At 40.3% G+C, this 25,140-nt stretch overlaps 1 protein-coding gene across 4 annotated transcripts in view; it reads left to right on the plus strand.

The window, feature by feature from the left end:
- Positions 1-25,140, plus strand: part of plxnb2b (plexin b2b) — a 150,692-nt gene that overhangs the window by 81,823 nt on the left and 43,729 nt on the right. For all 4 annotated transcript variants that reach the window (XM_055029003.1, XM_055029022.1, XM_055028995.1 and 1 more), the window contains 4 exons: positions 19,849-20,972; positions 22,315-22,503; positions 22,617-22,742; positions 24,143-24,243. In XM_055029003.1, coding sequence (XP_054884978.1) covers positions 19,851-20,972; positions 22,315-22,503; positions 22,617-22,742; positions 24,143-24,243 — 1,538 coding nt within the window. In that variant the 5' untranslated portion in view covers positions 19,849-19,850. The remainder of the gene's footprint in view (positions 1-19,848; positions 20,973-22,314; positions 22,504-22,616; positions 22,743-24,142; positions 24,244-25,140) is intronic.

Here is a 25,140-nt window from a genome sequence, read left to right on the forward strand (position 1 = left end):
GGTGACAGCGTGGGCAGACTCGGAGAGAGAGGAGTGGATAAGTGGTAGAGGAGAAAGAAAGGTGGACTGGAATCAAAAGTGTAATTGAACAGAGGCCCTGACCTTGAGATGCTCCGTTTTGCGATGGCCGGAGATGATAATTTCCCCCTGGCTCAACATTCACAGGCCGAATGCTTTGTGGTGACAGAGTCCAAAAGAAGTTACAGATTTAATTAATTGAGAGTTTCAGGAGGTGTAGATGGAAATCTTGGCTTCAGCTGCAGACCTCAGACTTAAATTTATGTCCCCGCCTCGGCCATTGTGTTTGGCATGTTCACCTACACTGCCGGTCAGACATTTATGTAGAATCATTCTGGGCATGAGCTGATTAAACATAAACATGATAAATTATACAACTAACAATTGGATTTTGGTGTGAATTTTCTGAATCTATTGCCTTCTAAACACCTGAAAATGTGAAAGTCTAAATCATCTATTTAGTAATTTAATTTGTCTTCATTATGTTGACAGTAGCTCTGCTGGCTACCAAACCAACCCTAACTGGTTCTGATTCACATTGACACTGGTGTTCCAACATCTTCCAGTTTATACTGGGCTTCAGCCTTGGTGGTTCCTGCGTTGGTACTAAACATCCTGATGAATTTTATTTAATCTTCCATCACATTTTGGGTCAGAAGCTTTAAATTTGGAGGCAGCTAGGTGGTCTAAATAGACAGTGATCCTGGACATGCTTCATCATAGATTTTGGGAATGGATAGCAATACTGACAAGAAGAGGTTGAATCATGTATGTGTGATTTTCAATCTGCCTACATTGCAAAAAATCCACAACTCCTTCTAGCTTGTGTATCAAGCTCTTGATTTTCATTATATCCCCCTAAAACTCAACTGGTTTCAATGCATCATTAAAATCCCCAGATTAATGACAATCTCGCCCATGATGATTTATCTTCTGGTGGGAGCAGATGCCTGACCTCTGCCAGCAAGAGTCTGCTTCTTCCCTCCTCACCTGAGGGTCTACGTGACAAAATATCAAGACGGTCAAATGAAATGACAGGCACAGTGACCCCTTCAGAGATGAGGTACAGATGCTATCGCTGACGCCTCTCGATGTGCCGCACAAACTGGTCCCAACTGCCACAACGCCGCTTATCACTCAGACCATCTGCAACCTGATTAAAGCAGCTTATTTTTAGATGGTGAGACGCCCTCTGACCTTTGTGCATCTGCATTTGATTAGAAATGGATTGGGCAATTAATCAGAGGGGTGTACAGAAAATAAAACCTAATCATAGCCATTTATCAGCGGGAGAGTGTATACATATGCATGGCATTGTGGTTGAACTTCACCTGTGCATTATGAGGTGTACAGATCCCTTACTTCCACCAGCAGCTCACTACCTTTACATATAAATTAAATGGTAAATGGTCTGCTCCTATTAGTGCCTTCTAAAGCTTATCTGTACTCCCCAAAGCACTTTATAATGTGCTACTCAATTACTTTTGCATTGCCGGTATGTATGCATGCATTGAATTCTTGGATGAAAGTCGGGCTCATGTATTGCCTTTTTCTTTGAAATCTATTAGAAATGAGCAACAACTCCAACTTTTAGGTGGAGAAACAAATCCCTAATTGATTGGTTGTCTAAATTTGAACTAACACTTTCCCATTCCTCGTTTTTTTTCTCTTCTTCGCATATAATAACCTTCTATCTTATTCAGCCTTATGCAAACAAACACCCCCTGTACCTGTCAGACAAGCTGAACACCATGGTATTAACAGAGAGGGAGGATGGCAGCCCAAGTGGCAGCACCAGTGATCATCTTCACGATTTCAAACTTAATTAACCTGGGCATCACGCCACACGTCCTCCGGCCCGTCAGCGGCGAGTGCCGATCTCCTCTGAGATCTGTTGCGATGGCGGCGGGAAAAGAAATAAAAAAGGAAGAGAGGATAAGGGTGAGATGAGACAGATGGAAACTTGCCGCACCACTACCAACACACACCATAGCCTGCTATTATCAAATCATTCCTATTTGCCTCAATGAATTTAGTGAATTTAGTGGGATTTTTAAAAAATATATACCTTTAGAAGCCACTTTTTCTGCATTTAGCAACATTGCATTTCCCCAAATAACCACTGAAAAGGAGTCAGGGTTGGAAACATCGACACAAAACTCCTCACATGGATGTTAAAATGAAGGAAAGGAGAGTAATAATGAGTTATAATCCAGCCTCCTCAACCCCAGCACTGAGGAAGACCCCAGTCTGCAGGTCGGTGCTATCGTTTTAACAGCTTCTTGTTGTTTTCTCCCCAGACTGCTCTGACTAACTCTGATTATCTGAGTGCTCAAGCTTCACTAAATGTTAATTGATGAAAGGCTGTGGTGATATTTGTAGGTCATGTAAATTGCCGATTTCCATCCTTGATTAATCCAGCAGTTATTCTCTGAGTTTCTGAACTGGTCATTATGACTGTACCAGAATATCGTGTAGTTTGTCTCCCCTCAAGAGATTGAATTTGCTCAAGACTAACTAAGCAGGACATTTTTACTAATCACCAATTAATAAATAAGTTAAATGGCTACATATGTAAAGCACCTGTGAACAAAATCACGTACTGGTATGTTTAGCCTTTTTATTGCCTTAACAAATAAATCACAGTTGCTAAAGACACCAATGTTATGTGAAAACTAAAGAAAGCAGAAGAAAAGTATAAAAATCATAATTTTTACAGTGTTAATTATTGCTATAGTTTAAATACATTATGATTTTGATAAAATTTTTGTCTTTTGCATTAGTTAGGTCATGTTATGTCAAATTTCTGTTTAAATCCAGTGAAACTCTCTGAGATGTTCTCTTCAGTCTCATGAAGAAAACATCTCTGCTGGATCCTCAGGTGTTTTTTTTTTTTTTTTTTTTTTAAACTAGGTAAGGTCATTAACGATATATTCTCCAAGGAGTTGATGATATACAGAGTGCTGTGTGTTCACTGAACAACAAGCCTCGGGCAAGTACAGGAGTCCTCTGGAGGCTATTAATTCTGGAGTATTTTGAATACTCTCAAGGATTTTTATAATGGGGGGAACATTGCCCTTAACGGCTGGCGGTTCAGTAAACCTTCAGAGCAAAACTTTCTTGTCCTGTGCTCAACCCTTTCCCCCTGAGTCCTGACTCAGACTGTCTGCCATTCTGTCCTTCTTGAAATCCGGGAATGTGGAAGTGCAGACTCGACTGTCTGGTGTCAGATGGGGAGGTCGGTGTACACACGAAGGCTGTGAAAAAAATTCCCTCAACTCAACAAGGACTTGTAAAAATATCTTTTGCTGTTTCTCATGCAGAGAGGAAGAGAGAGGAGTCTTGACAGCAGATTGATTGGTGAAGGGATTCTTTCCTTCCCTCCTCCTTATGTATGGATGCTACTGTAAACCCCCTCTCATCCAAACAAAACATAATAAATCATGTTCTTACGTTTCCTTATTTTACTTATCCTCAATTGTTTCTTTCCCTTCTCTGCCCTCCCTCCTCCATCATCATCCTGTCTGTCTGGGCATCTCATTTAAGTCTGTGACATTTGATGTGAAGTGGCGCGAGCCCGAGAGCTTACAGCCACTGACTCATAAAAACACATGTGTGTGGAGGACTGGATGTGGAGGGAAAGGTCGGGCCTACTCTCCGAGGGCCTAATCACCCACTCTCATTGAGTGGCTGCTCGCTCAGTCACACTTGATTGAGTGTGTTTGTCTGTGCTTGTGTGCATGTGAAATGTTATGGCGGGTGTGATGGGTTTATGCAGGAAGGCGACGTCGAGTGCGAGTGGGATAGATTGCAAGCCCGAGAGCGCTGATTTGTGGGTGAAAGCATGTTCATCAGTAAATGTGCATTCCTGAGTTGGGGAACATACAATTAGCAAATGACCGCTTTAGGTCAAGTGGCGTCCCCTCTGGAAATGTGCATTCTAACGTACACACCAGCTCTCCTGTTTCCAGACACCTGGTGCAATCAGCCACCCCGTCGGGGGAGGTGTGGGGCTGAAACAGGCTCATTAACTTCTCCCTGAATGTTTTTTAATATATATATAGAGGGGAATTGGTCGAGACGAGTGAGCCACACTCGTCCTTAATACGGCCTTTTCACGCCTTAGTTTTCACACTAAGCGGTTGTGCCTGTGTGAGTCTAAATATGCGGCCCTTCCTTTTTAGTCCCACCTTATCCTTCCTTGCGTTTTCCTGGCTATTTCCTCATTAGGCAGCCTTCCGCGCTGCCCACAACTTTGAACAGCCGTAGCAAAGCAGGGTGGCAGGGATTAAGTATTAAAGAGCCTCAGCTGCTCTGGGGCTCCTGTAGCTCAGCGCTTGGCCACCAAGGCCTGATAATGGTATTTGTTTAGCCATTAGTCAGGCCCTGCTTAGCAGCTCTCTCCCCTCTGGCTACAGCAGCGCTGATAGATGATGGATGAAGATTGCAAGGATCGGCAGACTGAGGGATGAGAGCTGTGCAGGGATTTCACCAACCCACGGAGCTTTATTTATTTATTTATTTTTCTTTTTTATTGCGCTCAATTAAGAAGCAGGTAGTCTAAGCAAATGTGGTTTTTCATTAATATTTTAGAGTGGGTGAAAGTTAGAAGGCGCTCTTCTGTTATGAGTTTTGCATTGAGGCATGCAGACGTTTATCACAGTCCTCCCATCCTGTGATTAGTTTTCTTCGTCCAACTAATTAAAAAGAAGTCCAGTCTATTTCCTTCTGCTGCAGCGGTGGAAGGCACTTCAAGTTTAATTCTGCGAGGTATTTTTGCAGCTATTAGAGATTACCGTCTAAGTTCCGAATGTGACCTTTTCTCCATATGCTGATGAGAGCTGGCTCATTTTAGAGCCATTACTGATAGCTGTTAGTCATTACCAACAGCTGGAGTCTTACTGGGCATCAGTTAATATACCCATCACGACGATACGCTGTCACCAACCACAGTCTGAGTCATGTTGACAAGTGACAGGCAGCTGCCAGCTCGCACAATAAAGTTATTGAATTTCAGTCAGTAAAGTGTGATGGCCCGCCCTCTGCTTCTCTCCTCCCTCCTTCTCTGCTCTGTCCCACCTTTTCCTTGGATGTTTTGCGAAAGTATTCACACACCTTGAAAATGTGTTTTGTTTTATGACAGGCCGATACAGACTGGTGCATAGTTGTGAGGTGTGAAGAATCTGAAAAATAGTATTTGACTCTCCTGAGTGAATATTTTGCTGAAGCATCTTTTGCTGTAGTTTCAGTGACAAGTCTTGGTGTATGTTGGTGTCTCTTTGCTTGGTAACACTCCACCAAAAACTTTTGGTAGAATGTTACTTTTTTCTCACCATTTTTCTTTGCAAAGTAACTCGAGCTATCTCACATTGATGACATCTGACAATCAATTTTTAAAACATGCAAAAGATTCTCAATAATATGACTGTGATTATCACATGTGAATATGTTTTGATCTGATTGCTCAGTGACATTGTTTGGTATTTCTGCTCCCACTACTTTTCACAGTTAGGGCAATTTATTGAGGTAGATGTGCCCGGTCGGTTTTCCACTGCATATACAGTTACATTTTGCCTATGAACAAAAATGTTCATTGGTGGTATTTTACCAGGTGCCTTTTTCTCACTTGTTTGCTGTCCCCTATAATTAGCTTGAGGCAACATGTGTGAGATCCGTGTCTGCCAGTCCTTGTGACAGGTTTCCCACCTGAGCTGTTTCTCTCCACAGCTTTCCCAGAGGTACCATGGAAATCTTGGCTGGTTCTCTGATTAATGTTCTCATTACCTGGTTTGTCGGTTTACGTGGACAGTCATGTCTTGGTGCTTTGGCATACTCTGTACATTTTCAGGTAAGAGATTAAAAATAGCTCAGATAATCATAACCTTACATAACTTTTCTTTGAACCGATCCAAAATTTTCCCCCCAGTCTGTCTGTATGTTCCTTGGTCTTTAAGTAATATTCTCTCACAAATCTTTGAGGCTTTCTTAGAGCACCTGAATTTATACACTAGATTTTATTTTGTTTCAGATGATTAAAGGGGTATTAAAACGTCTATGGAAGTGTATATATGTAGATATTTTTCTAAAATTGTAAACCCTGCATCATTTTAGTTCATAAGTATGCACTGTTGAAGGTCGTAGAGGGACAAAACTAAAAAAAAGTTCACAATTTATAAAACCTGCAGATATTGGTTTGGATATGTTTGAATATTTGTTTTTAATCCTATTTTTAAAGATGACCAGAGTATTACAAACATGCCAAGGGAGGCAACAGAGCACCCTGCTAAAGCTCCAGTACTCCTTTAAGTACACAAATATTTGACTGTTCTCCAAACACCAAAACCAAGTCACGACCAGCAAGGCTTGCCTGATAGAAATATTTCTTGGCAAATGGAAGTGACCATACACAGCCAACTTTCTCCATTGTTTTGTTGTCATAAGCTGCTTTCCCACATACGACGTCCACTCTATCAGGTTCAGCCATTGTCCGAAGTCGCCTTTCGCACACAACAGGAGTTTATCTTTGTTGGACAGCAACTCATTACTGGAAATTTTCCATGTGCCAGTCTGTCACGAGAAGCTGGACCTGATAGAGGGGAAACAAAATTAATTAGCTATTAAAATCTTTTTTTCTTCTTCTAGTAGCATACTGGGAATGATTGACTCATAATGATTTTTCAGTTATGATATCAGCGCTGCCTGTATCTGAACTTGCCTCCATAAAAGTTACAAGCAGCATGGTTTCATGCAGAAGAGAGTTGGAAGTGGTAATTGTTTGGATTATAGCCTACTGTCGTTGGCAGAGCAAAGTCTCCTTAGATGCGGATCAGTCTTGGAACGATATATTTTGTCAAACTCTGCAGAATTATTATGTTCAGATTGTAACCTGTGGATGTGCCTGCGTGAGTTGGGAACTAGAAAGCAGTTTTGTGATAATGGCATTTATTGGAATTGGTTAGCAGAACTGGGTTTCTCTAGCTGAAATTTACAACAATATGTTAATCAGCCTTTTACAACCATCACAAACCTCAGAGAGGGGAAGTAGCAGAGCCCTAATAAAACACAGATCATTTCATAGGGTAATTTTAAATGGCTCCATCTGAAATCTGCCTGAATTTAAAATACCAGATACCTTCTATAAAACAAAAGCAATCCGTTTTCACAGCCCATCATGCGACTGTCAAATTCAGGTACATTAAACACCACAGGGCAAAACGGAGACATCTGACCAATCAGCATGTGTTCTCTACCAGAAAAAGTCTCCAAATACACACACTGAGGTTTTAAGATATTAAAGTTTCTGCTCACATTTTCAGTGTTATCCTCCCTGTGCTTTAAAGTGCTTACAGTAAAATACCACAAAGAGTCAGAGTTGTTGGTTTTCAGTTACTTCCAGTTAAGTAAAGCAGTTTAATGCAGAGCTGCTCCTTCCCCACAGTGGAGGTCAACAGGCTAAAAGAAAGCAAAGTTTTGTCTCGGTTATAGGAAGACAAGTTCATTGTTTGAAGATATTTCAGTCTTCCATTATGTAGGTTTAGAAACTAAAGGAACACCGCTTGCAACTCTTACAAAAGTAATGTTTTACCAATGATTGTTTTTAAAGCCAATCATGCTCCACATTATTGGAGACATTTTGATGTGTTTTCATCATCTCATTTATAACTTAAGATTTTTCTCTTATTTCATGACAAAAAGCAAATTTTTGGTGGCACTTGCATGCCACACGTTCGTCTAGCCCTCACAGCAAAATCTCCAGGCTTGCAATTAAATATAAATGTAAAGACGCCTGGGTGTGTCTGTGCTTCAAAATGTTTGGAGAGGTTGTCATAAGATTATTGTGCAGAGTTGTGGAGCATGAGACAACATCTTTGTTTTGGGGAATGCTGAAAAAAGAGTTTGCATCCCCGGGGCCCTCATTGCAGATGCGATTTTGATGGCTCTGAACATCAGCCTATCTCCACCGTTGCCAGATGACATCATGGCGTACAGAGGAAAAGCAAGGAGAAATGCAATATGGGTGAGTCAGCATGTGTGCTGCGAGTTGGATCACAGTATCTGTAACAAAGGAGAGGGTGGGGGAACAAAAATGTTGGTGATAATATAAAAATGAACAACATTTATAAATTTATGAGATTCAAATTTTTTTGCTGCACAGAATTTCTCCCTATTGTTCAAGCTCCTATGCTTGTGTCGAGAATAAAATGCATTCAAACGTGTTTATATTAGAGCAGCACAATTTATTGAATTGCAATGCTCATTGCAATGTCAGTGTGTGCAGTGTTTCATTTGCAACAGATTCTTGTGTGCAGCATTTGGTGGGGTATTATATTTCAAGTGTCAGGCGTTCACGCTCTGAATATTGATTTGGTCAGATAGATGGACTCTAACTGCCCTCAATCTTTAATGGTTTGGTGCTAAAGGCTCACAGAAAGTGGTGGGAGCATTACATTATGGAAAATGTGAGTGATTGCAGCATTGCAATTGATTTTATAGATATCTTATGCACTTTTCATAGTGTTTATTTGCTGTATGTCTTTGGATGTGTTTGAGTGTCATGTGATAATGTTGGTTTGTAAGTAACATAGATGTATATATGTATGATATGGGTGGGCAATATGTACTTGAAGTGTAATCGCAATATTCTGTGGTAGTATTGTGGTAACACTAAAACTGACTATAAGATCTATGTACTACTACTTTTTTATTAAAGTATCTGGCTATGACTGCATGACGCAACATTCATAGCCTTACAAACAAAATACTGCTCTTGAAAATGACACTACTCGTAAAATGTTTTTTTTATATCCACCCTCAATGTACGTACATGCTTTTGTGTAAATGTATCACCATCGTCAGCAGCAGTGTGGCCATTGAATATTCTCCACATATGATAAAGCCCAAGTTTATATTTCGAGGTTTTGCACTGTTTTTAATCAAGTTTATCGTCAAAACTTCAAAGCACAGCTAGTGGAGGAGACAGCCGATTTACAGATTTGTTTGCGACCCATTTGAAAGCATTTGCCAGATTACTGTATATATTCTGTGTTACATTACACACTTCGACTCCAGCTGTGCACTGACACAAGATTCATTTTGCTCCTCTCATGCTACGCTTGGAAGGAAAGCAAACAGCCATATTACCGAATCCCCTTCAAGTCGGAGCCACTAAAAAGACAGAGCAGTTGTATCTTAATGCCTAACATTGCATAGGTTTCATGTAAATATCTGCTGGAGAGGAGGCGAGCTATCCGTCACCATGAGATCAGTATTCCCCTTGGAACCAAAGGAAAGCTGGCCACTGAGACTAAACCACATTACAAGATACCTTCATGGCTCATTGGCGTTTATGCTCGTGAAGTGAAATCATTATAACCAATAAGGTGTGTAATGGATTCCTTCCCAGCAGTCAGTCTGCCGGCTTGACTTCTTAATTGTCACTGCATGAGTGTTGGAACATGAGTGTGTAGTGTGTAAGAGCAGGGTGATGAGCAGGGCTTCACCTCAGGGTGGTGTATGGATTAAGGGAGCTGCCTTCCGGCCGGTTGAAGCTCACAGTTTCAGTTTCTGTGTACAAGAGGGAACTTACAACTTTCTGAAATGCCCTTTAGCAAGACACTGAGTTATTACCTGTTCTCCTTTCTTTTTGTTTTAACTCTAACATGAGGAAGTGGAAAACGAAATAGCCTGCAGCCATCAGTCTTGTGTCAAATTGAGCTCAGGGAGAACGCATTAGTTGACGATTTGATTAGTGGACAAACAGAGAATTAATAGACACGTATTTTGCTAATCAGAGGTTTAAGTCATTCATCAAACAAAACATTGCAAGCTTGACATTTTGTGAACTAAAAAAACTTAATCCATGTATCAAAAAAAAAAATGAAAGTGTTGATTGATAGTGAAAATATGTATAACCAGACTCTTGGCCTGAGTGACAGTTTTCATATGCTGCTCCAGAGTTGGTTTTTCACATTCAGATCACTGAGTGAGTCAAGGAAATGAGCTTGTGCATGCATGGCCGCCTCCGACAACTGTTTGTGTGTATTACGGCGACCGTCTGGACGCGACGGCTATGTCGGGTGGAGGATGTATTGGCTCCTGAAAGTAGCTCTCCTCTGCCAGGCTGGGCCGTTTAATCAGGTTCCCCACGTCGGCCAGCTGTGTCCACACAGCGAACAGCCACTCTACACCACTGGAGAGCTGCAGCATCCAGCTGGGGAGACGCCGTTAGAGGGAGGAGGGGTGCAGGTGGTTTAGCGACGGGAGATTAACCGAATCTGCCCAGACAGACAGAGGTTGCATTTGCGTGTTTGCCTGAAAGACAAACAGAGATTGAAAAGATTACAAGAGACTGCTGAGAAAAGTATGTGGCTGGAAAAATTCAGGCACCGAAATTTCTGCGTGCATGCGCAGCGGTGCACACAAAGCACATTTAAAGGCGTGTGCGGCTCGAGTGGTTTGTGTGTCTGAGCCTGTGGTTTTGTGCTTTTGCTGCTCAAGTGTCCAGCTGGCAGAGGGGAGATAGCAGGAGCCTTAAAAAAATGGTGACGGAGCAGTAAACAGACACACAAACAGTCTATCAGCCTTAATGAGGAAAAGTGCTGTGCCTAAACGGATGGTGTGTGTGTGTGTGTGTGTGTGTGTGTGTGTGTGTGTGTGGGTGTGTGTGTGTGTGTGTGTGTGTGTGTGTGTGCGCGCACATGTTGGGCTCACACCTTCCTGACTCGTGGTCATACATCACAGCAGACAAATACACAACACACATAAGAGGACACAGAGACAAAGTAAATACTCAGGAAATTTGGGACACAGGCTAAAAAAAGTACCCTGGCGCGATCCACATACTCTTTAGGTCATGGCCCAACTTTAAAGATGTTAGCATATTTAGGCCAGAGCAGCTGGATCCCTCTGAAATGGACGGGGCTCATCAAACCCCCCCCTCTGCTTGGTGCCCTGAATACAATGGCCTGGCTGCCTGCTTTGGTGAGGGAGCTTCTCCCAGTCAGTCAAATTGAAATAAATGAACTGCCAGCCCTGACGGCAGGGTAATTGTTCATATGGAAATTGGATTGCCATCATCACGCAAGCCTCCCCGTTGCAACTTGTGAAACATCGCTGTAAGGATTGGACAAGAGTGTCTGCATGTCAAAATTGTTCTTTTTTTTTTAAAGGGCGAATAGAAGACGTGCAGATAAAGAAAGTGCTCTCCATAGTCTCCCTTTTCATGTGTCTCCTCTTTAACAATGCGTCTTGTTCTGCCCGTCCTGCTGGTAGTGGCAGGGAAATAAAAGATGGACACGCCCATTTTCCCAGTTTGTTGTCTTAGCTCCAGACCCATCTTACGCTCTCTACCTTGTTCATAAACTTGAGATCCTTGAGAAAAGCTGGTTTGCAAAAAAGTGCCATCATACATTGCTTTGAAAAAGTATTTATAATTCTGTCAAAACCAAATTAAATAAATAAAAAAAAAATGGTGCATCTCTCTTGCTGCCGCTGTGCCGTATATAATGAACAGACCCTTTTCACAATATCGATGTGGAAAAGTTGATACGGCAAAGCACTGCTTTTATGCAGAAATTGTTTGCTAATTTCTTCTATATTATTTTTAACCTCACCATTGCCTTCCTACACTTCTGCTAGATTCTAATTTCTTTCACTGCTCCAGCTAGACTTTCTCCCATTAAGCTGGATTACTAATGACATAACCATTATGTGATTTTTCTACTAGGATGCAGCCCACATCTCAACTAGCCTGGCACATTTGGACATTACAAGTTTTACCCACTTTTTGCAAAAATATCTTTAGCTCAGTCAGGTTGGCTTAAGAGTTTCTGAGAACATGTTAGGTTTTTACCCAAACTCTCAATTAGATTTAGCTCTGAACTTTTTGGTCCTGGTACAAGACTGCGTATCTGTGGCTGTATTTTAAGATATGTTGTCCTGCTGGAAGGCTGATCTTCACCTGGGCGTGGCTCCCTTCAGTAGGTTTTCTTTCTGCATTGTTGAATTGTTGCACAATCACATCCAATCACATTAAATGCATTGAAGCTTTATATTGTAGCATGCCAACATGTTCAAGTTGAAGGACTATTAACATTTTTTTAAGGCATAATGTCTAAATCCTCGGAGACCTCCCTTTTTCATCCCTCTCTGCACAAACGGAAACCTCTGGGGACCAGCCAGTAATTTAATTGCTCTCCCCCTTTTCTCTTTTTACATCAGTGAAAGTGCCTTGATTATAAAGATACCCAGCACATCACTGTCGGAGCTGGCATCTGTTGAAACCAGCTCATCTTTATAACTGTTGAATATGAACAATCCCATCATGGAATGATATATCCTATTATGTTTTCAGTGTGGCGCGCCTGTTATTTAGCCATTGCATCCGTTTTCTTTCCGTATCTGTTTTAGTGTGCAAGAGCAGCACTCCTGTCAGGGTAATACTTGCCAGGTCAGCAGTCTGAAGCGGTTTGTGCGGATGATAGAGTCACAACTGATTCTCCCCCTTCGAAGCTTTATCCTTTATGATCTTTGGCTCACTCTCGCAGCCAACGTTGGCATGTTTGCTTCATGGTGAGAGGATTGGACGACAGGCATGAGGGCTTCCATGTTGGGTTTTAGTGCCACTGTGTCAAAGAAACGCAGAATGGCAGTTTGAGGAGAGGAGTGTCTCTGTGTGGTCAGAGGGGGATTACTTCGTCAGCACTTCAGCCTGAGCCGGTGCACGGACGGATGTGTGAACATGTGGTTCAAAGCCTGTGCGAGGTTGTGTGCATGTTGCGTATACACCTACAATTTTTCAATTATCTGTCATTTCCTCTGCTGAGAGCTGCCTCTCTTGTCTAGACTAGCCTTAACTTGTAGCAAGTGACGAAAAGAAATTGTGCTATGTATGCCAACAAAAGGTGTGTGTAGAACTTGGCAAGCCAAGTTCTACACATCGTCTATGAAAGACATACTTTCATAATCCTTGTGCAGGTCTGTAAGTCGTTTCCTAAGAGTTTTTCTTGCAAGACGTATCTTCCCTGCATTCAAATTAATAAGCTTGATGTACAACCAAATGACCTCAAATCTATTGAGGTAATTTGTAAGACGTCAAGTCTTGCAAATTTTATATATACACCACCTTAAGTTATACATTTTTTTGTTGGCTGCTCAGTTGGCCTGGCAAGTGCAGACTTAAAAGCTCTGCTCACGGCTACATGTATTACGAAATTGCCCTGGATACATCAGAACTCAGTCCAAATGGCTGCCATATCTGTGGAACAGTTACAAGCAGAGGCATACATTAGTGGTGGATTTTTGCTCTTAGTATGTGGCCATTCAAATTTCCCTTTAACAACCCCATTTCTAAATTAATTCTAGCTTGTTTCCCATGAAAACTAATCATGGTATTGGAGCAGAGGTGACGTTACATCATATGTGTGAGAGAGGAGTCGCTGTCTAACTGGCTTCTGTCAGTCGAAATAAAACATTTTCTTCAACCTCTAGCAGTTCAAGAGTAAAACAGCTCAACTTTTTTTGCCTTATGTTCAGTTTTATTATTTGCTGGCGTCAGTTCCAGAGCAATTTGACTCAAAACTGGCTCACTGTTGGAACAAATTAATTTCCTGTGGCAAAACTGCCAAAGGGTAAAATGGCAAGCAAGATTACCAGCATTAGCCTTGCTTTCTGATACAGCTGCAAAAGAGCAACCAATAATATGCATCGACAGCAAATGATTCTTTCTCTAACTTAGCTCTATAACTCAGTATTAAAAATGGCAAGCATAGTTTTCTTCCCATTGCAATAGCTCTCGCACTACACATTTTATTGCAGCACTTGTGTACGCTGCATTCACTGAAGAGAAAATATTGAACTTTTGAGTTTCCAACACTCTGTCCAGCGTCAGTCAATCTGAGCTGATTTTTCTGTGCATCTCTGGTTATTGCACACAGTTTGTTTGTCCAGACATGATGTGCTGCTCTGTAAATCATTGAATGTCCTGTTGTGTATGCTACATTAACCCTAAGAAATGGCATATTTTAACACAAACCATCATTAAATCCTTTGCCCAACCAAGGAATTTTGTTGCCTTAGGCAACTGTAGCTCATTAGTAAAGTAGTCATGTCTGAGTGTCCTTGGGCAACCTCTGCAGCCCCGGGTTGCATCCGGATATGCTTATCGGTGTACGAGTGAACTTAAAGGACTGTATATGGTGTAAATACATAATAAAAAACTGTGGGAGTGTGTGGCTGTCTCAAAGAACAAACTATGGAACCCTTTTGAGGTCAAAAAGGCACTGTGCCTGCAATGTTTTCCCAGTGAGCAGGAAGTCAACAGAAACTGCTATTTAAGATGCGAGTCTACATGGGCTTGTCGTTGCCACACTTTCGTAACGCTCTTTCCGTCAAATATTACCACAGCTGGTACACCACAGCTCACACACAGGAACAGCTGGCGCATGGTATCTGAGACCATTTGACAAAATGGTGGTATTAACACCCAGACTATGGAGATTATATGGCAGTACCAAAATTGTACATCTAGCCTGCTGTGCAGCAATTAAATCGACATTCATAAAAATGTGTTTTTAAATCTTGCGTCAGAGAGGGGAGCTCTGCCATACTCCCTGATGAATTAATGATCTCAAGGAGTTTAAAACTAAAGCATTTCTTCTCTAAACTTTCACAATAACGTTGTATTTAACAACAAGTAGTTTGAATAAAGTATTACTTGACTATCTTCCATGTGGCACATGGAAAAACCGCGATGTATTTACATGAGTGGATCAGTTCTGCTTTATGGTCAATGATGGCACCCATGGAGGAAACAAGTCGAGAAATGTGAGCGCAGTGGAGCTGAAAATTTTTTTTGGTACCAATAGTAGTGGTGTGACAAAAAAAACTGTACTTTATTTGGCAACCATATTTAATTTGGCAACCATTTTTTTTATAGTTGTGTCTTTGGTTACGGCGTGAAATTAAATATTTCAGGAACTGGGGTGCTTCAGTTTTTCCTTCATCAGGTTTTCTTGTCTCCAAAGGCTAGAATTAATTTTGGCCAGAGTTTCAGTAAGAGACCACATATCAAGATTGTTTTTCACTTTCAGGTCACATTTCTTGTGTGTACGCCACCTTTTTAAGTGACCTCAGATGTGTTCATTTGTTTTAGTTCAACTGCTCTTCATTTGTAGGTCAAGCTGAAAATCGGCTAATTCTGACCAAAACCTGGTTGTTGATGCATCTTTAGTATTTGTTTAGGCATTGGTAAGGCAAGGCAAAGAGAATAAGAAAGACATTTAGGAGGTCTCGTAGGAATGTATGGATTCAAAAAAAACAAACCCAATGAAATTAGCAACTTATTCTTGAGTTTTTTTCACTAGATTGTGCATCATTAAACTGACCAATTCTCCTTCATCTGGGTTTGCACGTTTTAAGAGGACAGGATCCATTTACTCTGAACCTACGCTGGGGTAGGATTCATTGTTTAATACCGAGTTAGTCGGAAGATAACTGTCTTCTTAATTAAGAGTTTTACCTCTTCAATATGTTCTTTTGAATGTTGTGTAATGCAAAGATAAATTGGATCAGATGCCTTACTCAGGGTCACTTCAACACCCCCGTGAGGTTTGCAAGATTCAGCAACAACTTTTTTTTTTTTTTTTCACAAGATGACATTTTTCATATGTGCCACCTTTATTAGCGCCTGATGTGTTTCATTATATTTATTCCAGACCATTTGAAGCCATCATTAGCAGGAGGCTGATGTGGCACAAGGCCCTGCTAAATTGAACAGCTATTTATTTATCTTGAATGGCCACGTGTTGAATGATATGCCCAGTTGCCACGCTCCCTCATCAAAGCTTTTAAATATGTGGAGAAAAGAGACGTGGGCTCGTCTGAAGAGAAATGGGTCCTAATTCACCTGTACCACCCCTATTACGCAGCGGTCTGTCATCGGCTCTTTAAATCCTCTATAAATCTCATATTCAGAATTAAGCTGATGAAAACACAAGTGGGTTTCTGGAAATGTGTGTGTGGTTTGTGTGTGTGGATGAAATAGTGACCAGGTTGAGCAACAAGGACGCCTGGGTGGTTTGTTCATGAACAAAATCTAATTAGAGGCTTTGAACAACCTTTTTTTTTCTGTTTTTAACAGTTCAGATTAATTTTTTTTTGTTTTTTATAGCTAAAGTTTTATTCGACACAAACATTCTCAAAATATAGACTTTTCAGTATATCCTGCTAATTAATGTCTCAGTCCCGACTTTCTTCCTCATTGTAGTCAATTTCCTTAATTTGTCTTCCCTTTGCCTTATGCCTTTTCCTTCTCATTGATTTCCAGTCAAAATTATGTGGCAATCATTTTTTGTCTTATAAAGCCCAGTTTAATAATGATTGATCTCCGTCAAGTTTCAATCTGTCTTTCTTTCAATTGTTGACAATCTCATTGAGGTTGATTCAGATTTCTGTACAAGAATGGCGAGTAAAATGATGTAACCAGCGGCATTTTTTCTGCACTTTCTGCTGTGTACAGCTAATTATTTGTAGTAGAAGAAGAGGCGATATCGCACTGCGCGTGTGAGGAATCTGACTCTAAAGCCTTTATCAAAACGGACAATTAGAGTTTAGATCTTAAATATTTTAGCTTCTCTTAGCGTTGAGAGATGCTGTCATTGCCAAAGCAAGAAATTCCTCACTGGAACGTGTCCTTAGCATGAAGTATTTGCCTGTACTTGGGTTGTGCTCAATAATCAGAAAAATTAAGAAACATTTTTGCTTGTAGCCACGTGTACCAATCAATTTTTCAAGAAGCTAAACTTAACTGTCTGGTTTATGTCTGTGCCATTTCGATCGCTAATGAGTGCTTTCCAGTTTTGAACAAAACTTGTTGCACATTGCATGTTGAGGTCTACTCATTCAGTCCTATTAAATGTCTTATGGCACGTCAGGACACTTCCATTGCTCTTATGAAAGCAGCTTAAATATCAGCTTGTTGTGGAAGACTGGTGTGTTGTAAGAAAATGCAGCATTGCCAAATGTGTTTTGAATCTGCACTTACTTGCCTTTAAAAGCAAACATTACGCTAGAAGCAGCTCTCCGACATTTTCATTTAATTCTGCAGTCATTTTAAGGTTATTTTTTTAAGATATCTGTTTTTAATAATTTCCTCTATGGCACATCTCTTTGTCGGTACTATGTGCTACGTTTTGCTTATTTGTGGCAGAAACGCTGTTTTGCAGCTCTTGCAGTTTTTGTGGCGTTTCCTTGAAAACCTGAACATTAAAGTTTTCTTGCCATCTCTTCAAACTGAGACAGGCTCGTAATTGCTACTAGAAATGTCTTTGAAATTGAATTTTTGTCACTTTGAAATGAAATTATTGTTCACTTGTTTTTTTTTTTTTTTTTTTTTTTGTTTCCTTCTCGCCCCACTGCAGCATGTGTGTAACCTCAAGAAAGCTCTTTGACAGAACACCGACTGCCCCTTTCTTTTTAATTAAAACTGTAAGAAACAAAACAACCACACACTTTTCTGTACCAAATAAGCAAAGACAGGGATTTTACTGCACCATTTCAATTTCAATGTAAATATTTTAATCTGCGAAATGAAGGGAATGTGGCCAAGGTGGGAAGAAAGATTGTGGCAGTAACTCCAAAGTAAGTTAAAATTATTGAATCGATTTGTGGGCACTTAAATCCAAATGAATGTTTCTGGTGAAATCAACGTGCTTCCCCCACCCCTCTTTAGTCAAGTTTCTAATCAGTGGTCTCCCCACTTAGTGGAGTAAACAACGGCAGGTTAAGGCAATAAAACACAGCTTTGGCAAGTTTCATCTGGGGGCTTTCATTTGACAGAATGTGCCTGTGGATTTGACTGGCAAGGTGAAATAAGAAAGGAGGCTACTACCGAGTGTGAAAGCTCGAAACTGCATTCAGTCGCAGACACACATTTGTTGTGTGGGCAATAGCTGCTGCAAAACCACCTGCAGTTCCATATTTACCACAGCTTGGGCAAACAGCAGTGAGCGAAGGCTCCGCAGGCACCTGCTGTGTCCTGGTACATGATGCTGTCTGTACGCCGCGATGATATTGTGTGATCATGTTTTCCTGAGACAAAACGCTGTTCTTCCTCGGCACATTGTTTTCGGAGGTGTTTGTGTGTTGAGGGGACAAAGTGCATATGAAACTGGCAGAAAGCTAAGTACTTTAAATAAACCTTGTTCTTGGCCTCAATCTTTATTTACCCCCCATCTGAGCAGAACAGTGGTCGTTTTTTGATATTAAGTCAGTTAAATCCAAAATAGCACGGCCTTTTTATAACTGGAACACAGATCTGAGTCACACACAAACACCTACACTGCACATGGTCTTAGCTGGAGGCAGTTTTTTTTATTTTTTATGTTTTACCCCAATAGCTGAACTCCAGAAATACCTTGATATGTCTGAGATTATGAATCACAGTTCACTGTTAGAGTTGCTGATGCAATTGCCAATTTGTGAGCAATAGTGATACATGCAGCTCACAAGACAAAAAGACAATATTAGGTTCTCAATTTTTTGTTAAACATTTCACGATTAAAAGATATTCTTTGAGTAGATATTTTACCGATCATAAATACTTCCAGTAGGATTTGATTAGTGTGTTTACAGATTTTTTTCCCCTTTGAATTTCAGCTTGTCTTCAGATCCAAATGCAGCACAAATGCTCAATGCCATTGTATTCATAAGTAGAATAAAAGCTTAATAAAAATCAAACTGTTTTTCAAACATTCTTCAGTGTTTAATTAGCCAGCTCAGGGTTATCGTTAGATTTTCACTGGAAAATGGCTAAAAAGTCTAAAATGTAAGAATATTCTCAGTGTGGTTAAGTAAACTGAACCAAATATAATTATTTATTTCCTGCCTCATTGTCTTCATCCATTAAAACCCGGATAAAGTGAACTTGGATAAAATTTACATCATCACCACAGGTCAGCTCAGACTTAATTGTTCACACCAAAATAAAGACCTGAACACGTAAACATGGTTGCCAAGCTTACAGTGCTTTCATATTATGGGGTCATAGTTCAAAAATTGCTTCGCCAGATGAAGCATTGCTAATGTAGCCACTGGATCTGATTGTGTGGGAGCATTTTAATACCACAGGATCCCATGCTGGCACAATCATGGAATCACATTGAATAAATAGTTGATATCGCTGTCAGGACTGAGACGGCAGAATGGAAAATCTGAAAACCTGGGTACAATCGGTCATGGCATGTTTTACGCTACATTATAAATGTCTGTTGGCATCGTCTTGAAATGCTTAAACTGTGTTTAGAAGGTGCTGCTCTTTTTAGTGATTTATTCAAGTGTATAAAAGTTCATTTTTGAATGTTAGTTGGTTAGTGTCTGATGAATTTTTGTCAAAAATATAGTTTTTTATGCATATGTTTGAATTTTATACCACTTTTCATAATCACTGTAGAAAACCTTGGTGTTTGGACCCCCTATAGGCCCTGAGGCAACTAACCCAGATGGGGTTCTGGGAGCTGGGTGGGTCCGATTTTATGATTAATATGTAGTCGGGGACCACCAAGCTCCCACAGACATTTTTTCTCCCCAAAAATAATAAAAAGTCATGACATGGAGAGTTAAAATGTGATTCTCTCTGACAGCAGGCTGTGTATTAGAAACGTTCCTGACCCTGACCTTAACATAAATTCCTGGTTTATATGCACTATTGTGTTGGGGTTATGTTAACCACTCAAATGCTGTTGAGCTCCAGTGTTTGTGGCCTTTAGAGTGCACTGCTACATACATTTAACTTCATTAATAATGAAACACGTTCTCCTTTCCTGTTCCCAACAGAGATGGCAAGCTGGGTCTCCCTTCTTCTCGTCCTCTTATGCCGATCGATATCACAAGCCCAGGAGGAGAGCAGCAACGCCCCTCACCCGGTTTTCAACTCTGAGTCCACCATTAATAATGTGGTTCAAGACCCCCAGACGGGCCGTATTTATCTGGGAGCCAACAACTCCATCTACCAGCTCGGCCCTTCCCTCAAGCTGCAGGCCCGGGCCGAGACGGGCCCCAAAGAAGACTCGCCGACCTGCACACCGCCAGCGTCAGCCTGCCAGAAAACGAAGCCAATGCCCAATCTCAACAAGCTTCTGCTAATCCATCCATCTAATCAGTCACTTATAGCCTGTGGCAGTCGCTATCGAGGCATCTGCTCCCTCCTCAACCTGTCCAACGTGGAGCAGGAGATTTACTACTGTGACAGCAAAGGAGAGAGGACTTACGTTGCTAACGTAGAGGATAATGTCAATGTGGTGGGAGTCATGTCCTACTACAAAAAAGATGGCAAAACTTTCAACGTGTTTGTTGTGGGGAAGGACTACAGAAACTCTGACAGTTCAAAACTCATCAGCACCCGAATCCTCGATGAATACAAGGAATGGGTCGTGTTTGAGACCATCATTGAGGCTTCTACAATACAGCCGCCATTTAATATAAAGTACTCTCATGATTTCAGGTACACCTTCAAAGAGGACGGTCACATATTCTTTCTCCTGTCTCGAACTGATGGTGTGGATACCAAAAACCTGACCTTCGTGTCCCGTCTCTGCGAAGACGACCAACATTACTACTCCTACACAGAGCTTCAGCTAAAATGTGGAGCAGAAAATCAATACAACAAAGTCCAAGCGGCTTTTGTGGCTTCTCCTGGAAAAGAACTGGCCCGGGCCATGACTGAGTCCACTGTGTACGGGAAGGTAAGCCCATGGCATAAAGTCCTCTTCATGGTGGCAAGTTCGGATGACCTCGACGGTGAATCAGCTCTGTGCATGTATCCCATGAACTCCATCAATGAGAGGCTGGTGGACATAATCAGCGCTTGTTACAGCGACAACGGGAAGATTTCAGGGGTACCTGCTGTTTACATCCCCTACTCTTCCAAAGCTGGGGAATTTTGCACATCTAACATTGGGGTGAGTTCTCTATAAGCGTAACTTACGTAATGGATAAAATGCATATTTTATCAGTAAAAACAACTATTGAATACTTGTTTGTTTTTTTCTTTTTTTCTTTTTTGAATGTTCCTGGCACACCTACTATTGATGGTAGGCATTTGAAAAGCTTTCCTAGTCAGATACTATACATTAATGTATAAGGCCAGAGTTATTTATAGCCCTGACAGGTTTAGATTAGTGTGAATATGTGTGTGAATGACTGAATGTAGTGTGAGGCGCTGTGGGGTTCTCTGGATTTGATAAGGCGCTTCACAAGTACAGGGCATTTTAGTAACTTCAGGGGACCAAAAAATTTGTTTTTTATAGAAAATGACACCGGCACCTCCCATGCCTGAAGGTTACATACAAAATGAACATTCTCAGATAGCCCTGGTAAAGTGGAAAAGCCTTTATTTTTATTTAAGCAATCAAACCCAGCGGATGATTTTGCATGTCTTCAATGATATATTTGACTATGCAAGTCTTAGCTCCAGGTCTTTGAGGTTCCTCCCCTGTCCTCCAGTCTTTAGCTGCTTTGCCATAACTCCGTTACACCTGAGACATTCCAACATATGGCCCAGCCTCAAACATCTTAAATTCATGTATATAAAAATTAAGGCCTTAAAATTTCTTAAATTCCTTTTTTAAAAAGTAAGTTGGCCTTTCTGTTATTCCCAGGTCTTAAATTTTGTCGAGACTGGACTACTTAACCTCTTATATACTATATATAATTTAACACATGTTGACTGGATGAAGTTTGTGCATTTCTGTTGAGTTGTTGGTCTTAAGTTAAATTCATAAGGGTCTTAAATTTCAGTTGGTGAAACCTCCAGAAACCCTGAAAATAACAAGGTGGGTATTACATGAATTAGTCAACCGTAAGTGAAATATGCAATATTCAACACAAATTGCACATTTAAGTGTCCTTACTAATTTAAAATATCATCCATTCATCCATAAGCTATGTGTTTCTCTTGGCTGGGTGCTGGAGACTGAAAGGATTTCAAAATATACAACTGAAGAAACTCTTTTTTTATTCTTATTTGTCATAGAGGATCAAAATCACATCCAAAGTTGCTCCCAATCAAATTAAAAGTTTTCTATATTTAATTAAATTTTTTTTTTTTCTTGTCAGTTAATTTTTTATGTTATGAAGCCCACACTAAACTAATTCTTACTTGAAATGTCTGGCTTATTGTGCATAACCTGTTTTTTTAGTTTTTATTACTTTTACAATCAAAGAATGAGTTTGTTATATCATTTCACAATGTTGAAGGGGAAAAAGAAAAAGTAATCAGTCATCTCTGTTTACCTTTCACAGAAAGACTTGTTGAAAGACTTCAAGTGCGGTGCAGACTTTTTGCCATCCCCTCTGGCGAGCAGGCCAAAATTTGCCTTACAGGCCAGCGCAGCGTGGACCTCGACAAGCCTTCTGACCGCTGTGGCTGTTGCTGTGGAGAACGATCACACCATTGCGTTCTTGGGCAACAACAAGGGAGAGGTCTTCAAGGTGGTGTTATTTCATCTGTTTCTTCTTTCAGCTTTTCATTTTCTTCAACCTTTTGCCCAGAGGGAGCTTGTGTCAGGTTAATGACGAAGCTCATGTTGCTCTATTTTGTCCAGGTACATCTCACAGCCGCAGCGGATGAGTACGGTAAGGTTCCTGGTGACAACATCGGGGAGAAGGTCAACAAGAACCTCTTCTTTGACCTCCCTCAGAGCCACCTCTACATCACCACTGAGAAAAAGGTACGTTAGGCAGGAAGAGCACAACGTATCCATGCAGGTGAACAGCTTCATGGCAGCGCTTAAAGCCAAATTGAAAAGTACTATTTATAAGTGAAATAATCTGTCAGTGGATCAAGACTTTTTTCTCATATTATAAGTTAAAATGTCTTGTTCCACTGGCAGATTATTTCACTTATCACTTGTACTTTCATAACAAATACTTTTTCACCAATATTAAGGAATTATTCACTTAAAACAAGCTCCTTTGGTCACTTGCAAGTCAGTTTTGTCTCATTCCAAGTGTACTAATATATTTGCACTACAAACTAGACCAAAAACACTTGCTAAGGTTCTATTATTGCAGGACAAATGGAATAATCTGATTATTGAAGAGACAGTTATCTTTTATTTTGATGGAGAATCTCACCCAGACATGGATCTTTTTTTTTCTTTTTTGCAGGTTTTTGTCTCAAGTCATAGTTGTGCGTTTTAATACAAATATAACCTGTTCAGTTGTAAATCTCACCAATAACATTTAGTTTTTTAAGTCAGAACTGACTGTTAACCTATTAGTAACATTACACTGATTTTATACACAAATAATTTTTTCTACTAAGCAAAATGCAAAAAATCCTGATGTGAGCCCCAGGTTGAATACAAACTCACTTTTTAAAGTGAATATATGCAGATATGTTCTTAGTTAACATACAGCTGAATTTAAATCTCAAACGCTTTTGTATTTTGACAAAAACAACTGCACCATATGTAGACAGAAGACTGAAAACTGAACCCAACTTTGATTTTTTTCCCTTCGTTCTGTTTTTTTGAGCCAGTCTAACAGCAGGGAGACGCAGGGTTAAAAGGGTGACTTGTACTTGATCAAAACAGGTTTGAATGACACAATGTTCAGCTGCGTTGGAAGCGGTGAGCGTTCGCGTCTCTGCCAAGCTCAGTCAAAAGCAGAGTTGAGTGCCAACTTTCTTACAGATAGGCGAGATGTGAATCCTTTTAAAACATGAAAAATATTTTTAGACTGATTCTCCTGGAAGACGCTCATAGTGCTAAATAATTGTATCAGGGCTGGGATAAAGGAAGAAAAAATCTGTGCAGCTTTCTCCTAAAAACAGAGAGGCTATTCCAGATACATTTAGGGACTTTGTTTGAAGAATAGTGACAGCAAAATGTGGCGTCTAATGGAAGTGCATAGGGTAATTACATAGGTAGTTACGTTCTATTAGCCCAATACAGTAAACATTTACTGAATGCTCCGAGTAAATTGTTTCAGTAATTGAACATGACCATGTGCTGTGACAGGAGCTCTCCTCCAGCAAACCAGAAGGCGGATCGAGCTGAACACCTCGTTTCAGTGCAACGTCTCCGAGGTGCACTGTTTGATCGTACTCTGTTTTGTAATTCTCAAGATCACCAAGGTGCCGGTGCAGACGTGCCTCCAAAAGACAGACTGCAAATCATGCGTGGAGCTGAGGGATCCTTACTGTGGCTGGTGTGTCCTGGAGGGCAGGTGAGAGTCCTTGTCACAGAGACATGCACGTAGGCACAAAAACACACGAATGCAAACACCCGCGATTGCTATTCCATCTGTATCACACAGTGGGGTATTTGTTTGGTGTGTTTTATTGCACGCACGTTTATTACCCCTTAGTGTTTATATTCAGTCTTGTGCTGTCCACGGAACCGTAAGGAATTAAAGCTGTTTGTCAGCTTCATGCGGCGAAGCCAGACTGCAATTTACTCTGATCAGTCTATATTTATCAAGGTCTGAAAAGCAAAAAGAAAAAAGAAAGATGCAAATGTGTCATGTTTCACAGGGATATGGTCAGGAACTTTCTTTAGAAAGTTAGTATTGCTTTTATTATAAAATGTGTATTTTGGTCATAAGTTGGAGAGATAAACAGTTGTTCATTTTAGTTTAGCTTGTAGAGTCAGAAAATAAAATAATTTATTTTGCTTAAAGTTGTTTTCCCTCAAAAAGTACTTAAGTTCATTTTCCCAGAAATAATTTACCTTAAAAGTTAAAATGTAGTTTTCCAATGCCAAGCTCAAAGCCTCGCTGTTGGTGAAAGATGAATGAAACTTTTCGAATCATTAGTAGACAGGTTGAGTTTAGAAATGACTCGATGATTTTTTTATAATTTTGAGTCAAAATAACATTGTTTTTAAAATGTAATTAAAGTGTGATATAGTCAAATTGCTTTAATTTCAAACAGAAAAGCTGCAGTCCACACTGAGAACATAATGTACAATATAAAATCTGACTGAATAAGAATATGCGCATATATTTAGTATGCATATATAACATATTTATAAGATATTCATTTGTTTTGTTGTATTTATAAAATAACTCAATATAATCTGTTATTCCCTGCCTATTTAGTTTGGCTGTCTGTTCATTTATTAC

The sequence above is a fragment of the Poeciliopsis prolifica genome, unplaced genomic scaffold (assembly GCF_027474105.1).
Source record: "Poeciliopsis prolifica strain line A6 unplaced genomic scaffold, Auburn_PproV2 SCAFFOLD001, whole genome shotgun sequence".
NCBI classification, from domain to species: Eukaryota; Metazoa; Chordata; class Actinopteri; order Cyprinodontiformes; family Poeciliidae; genus Poeciliopsis; species Poeciliopsis prolifica.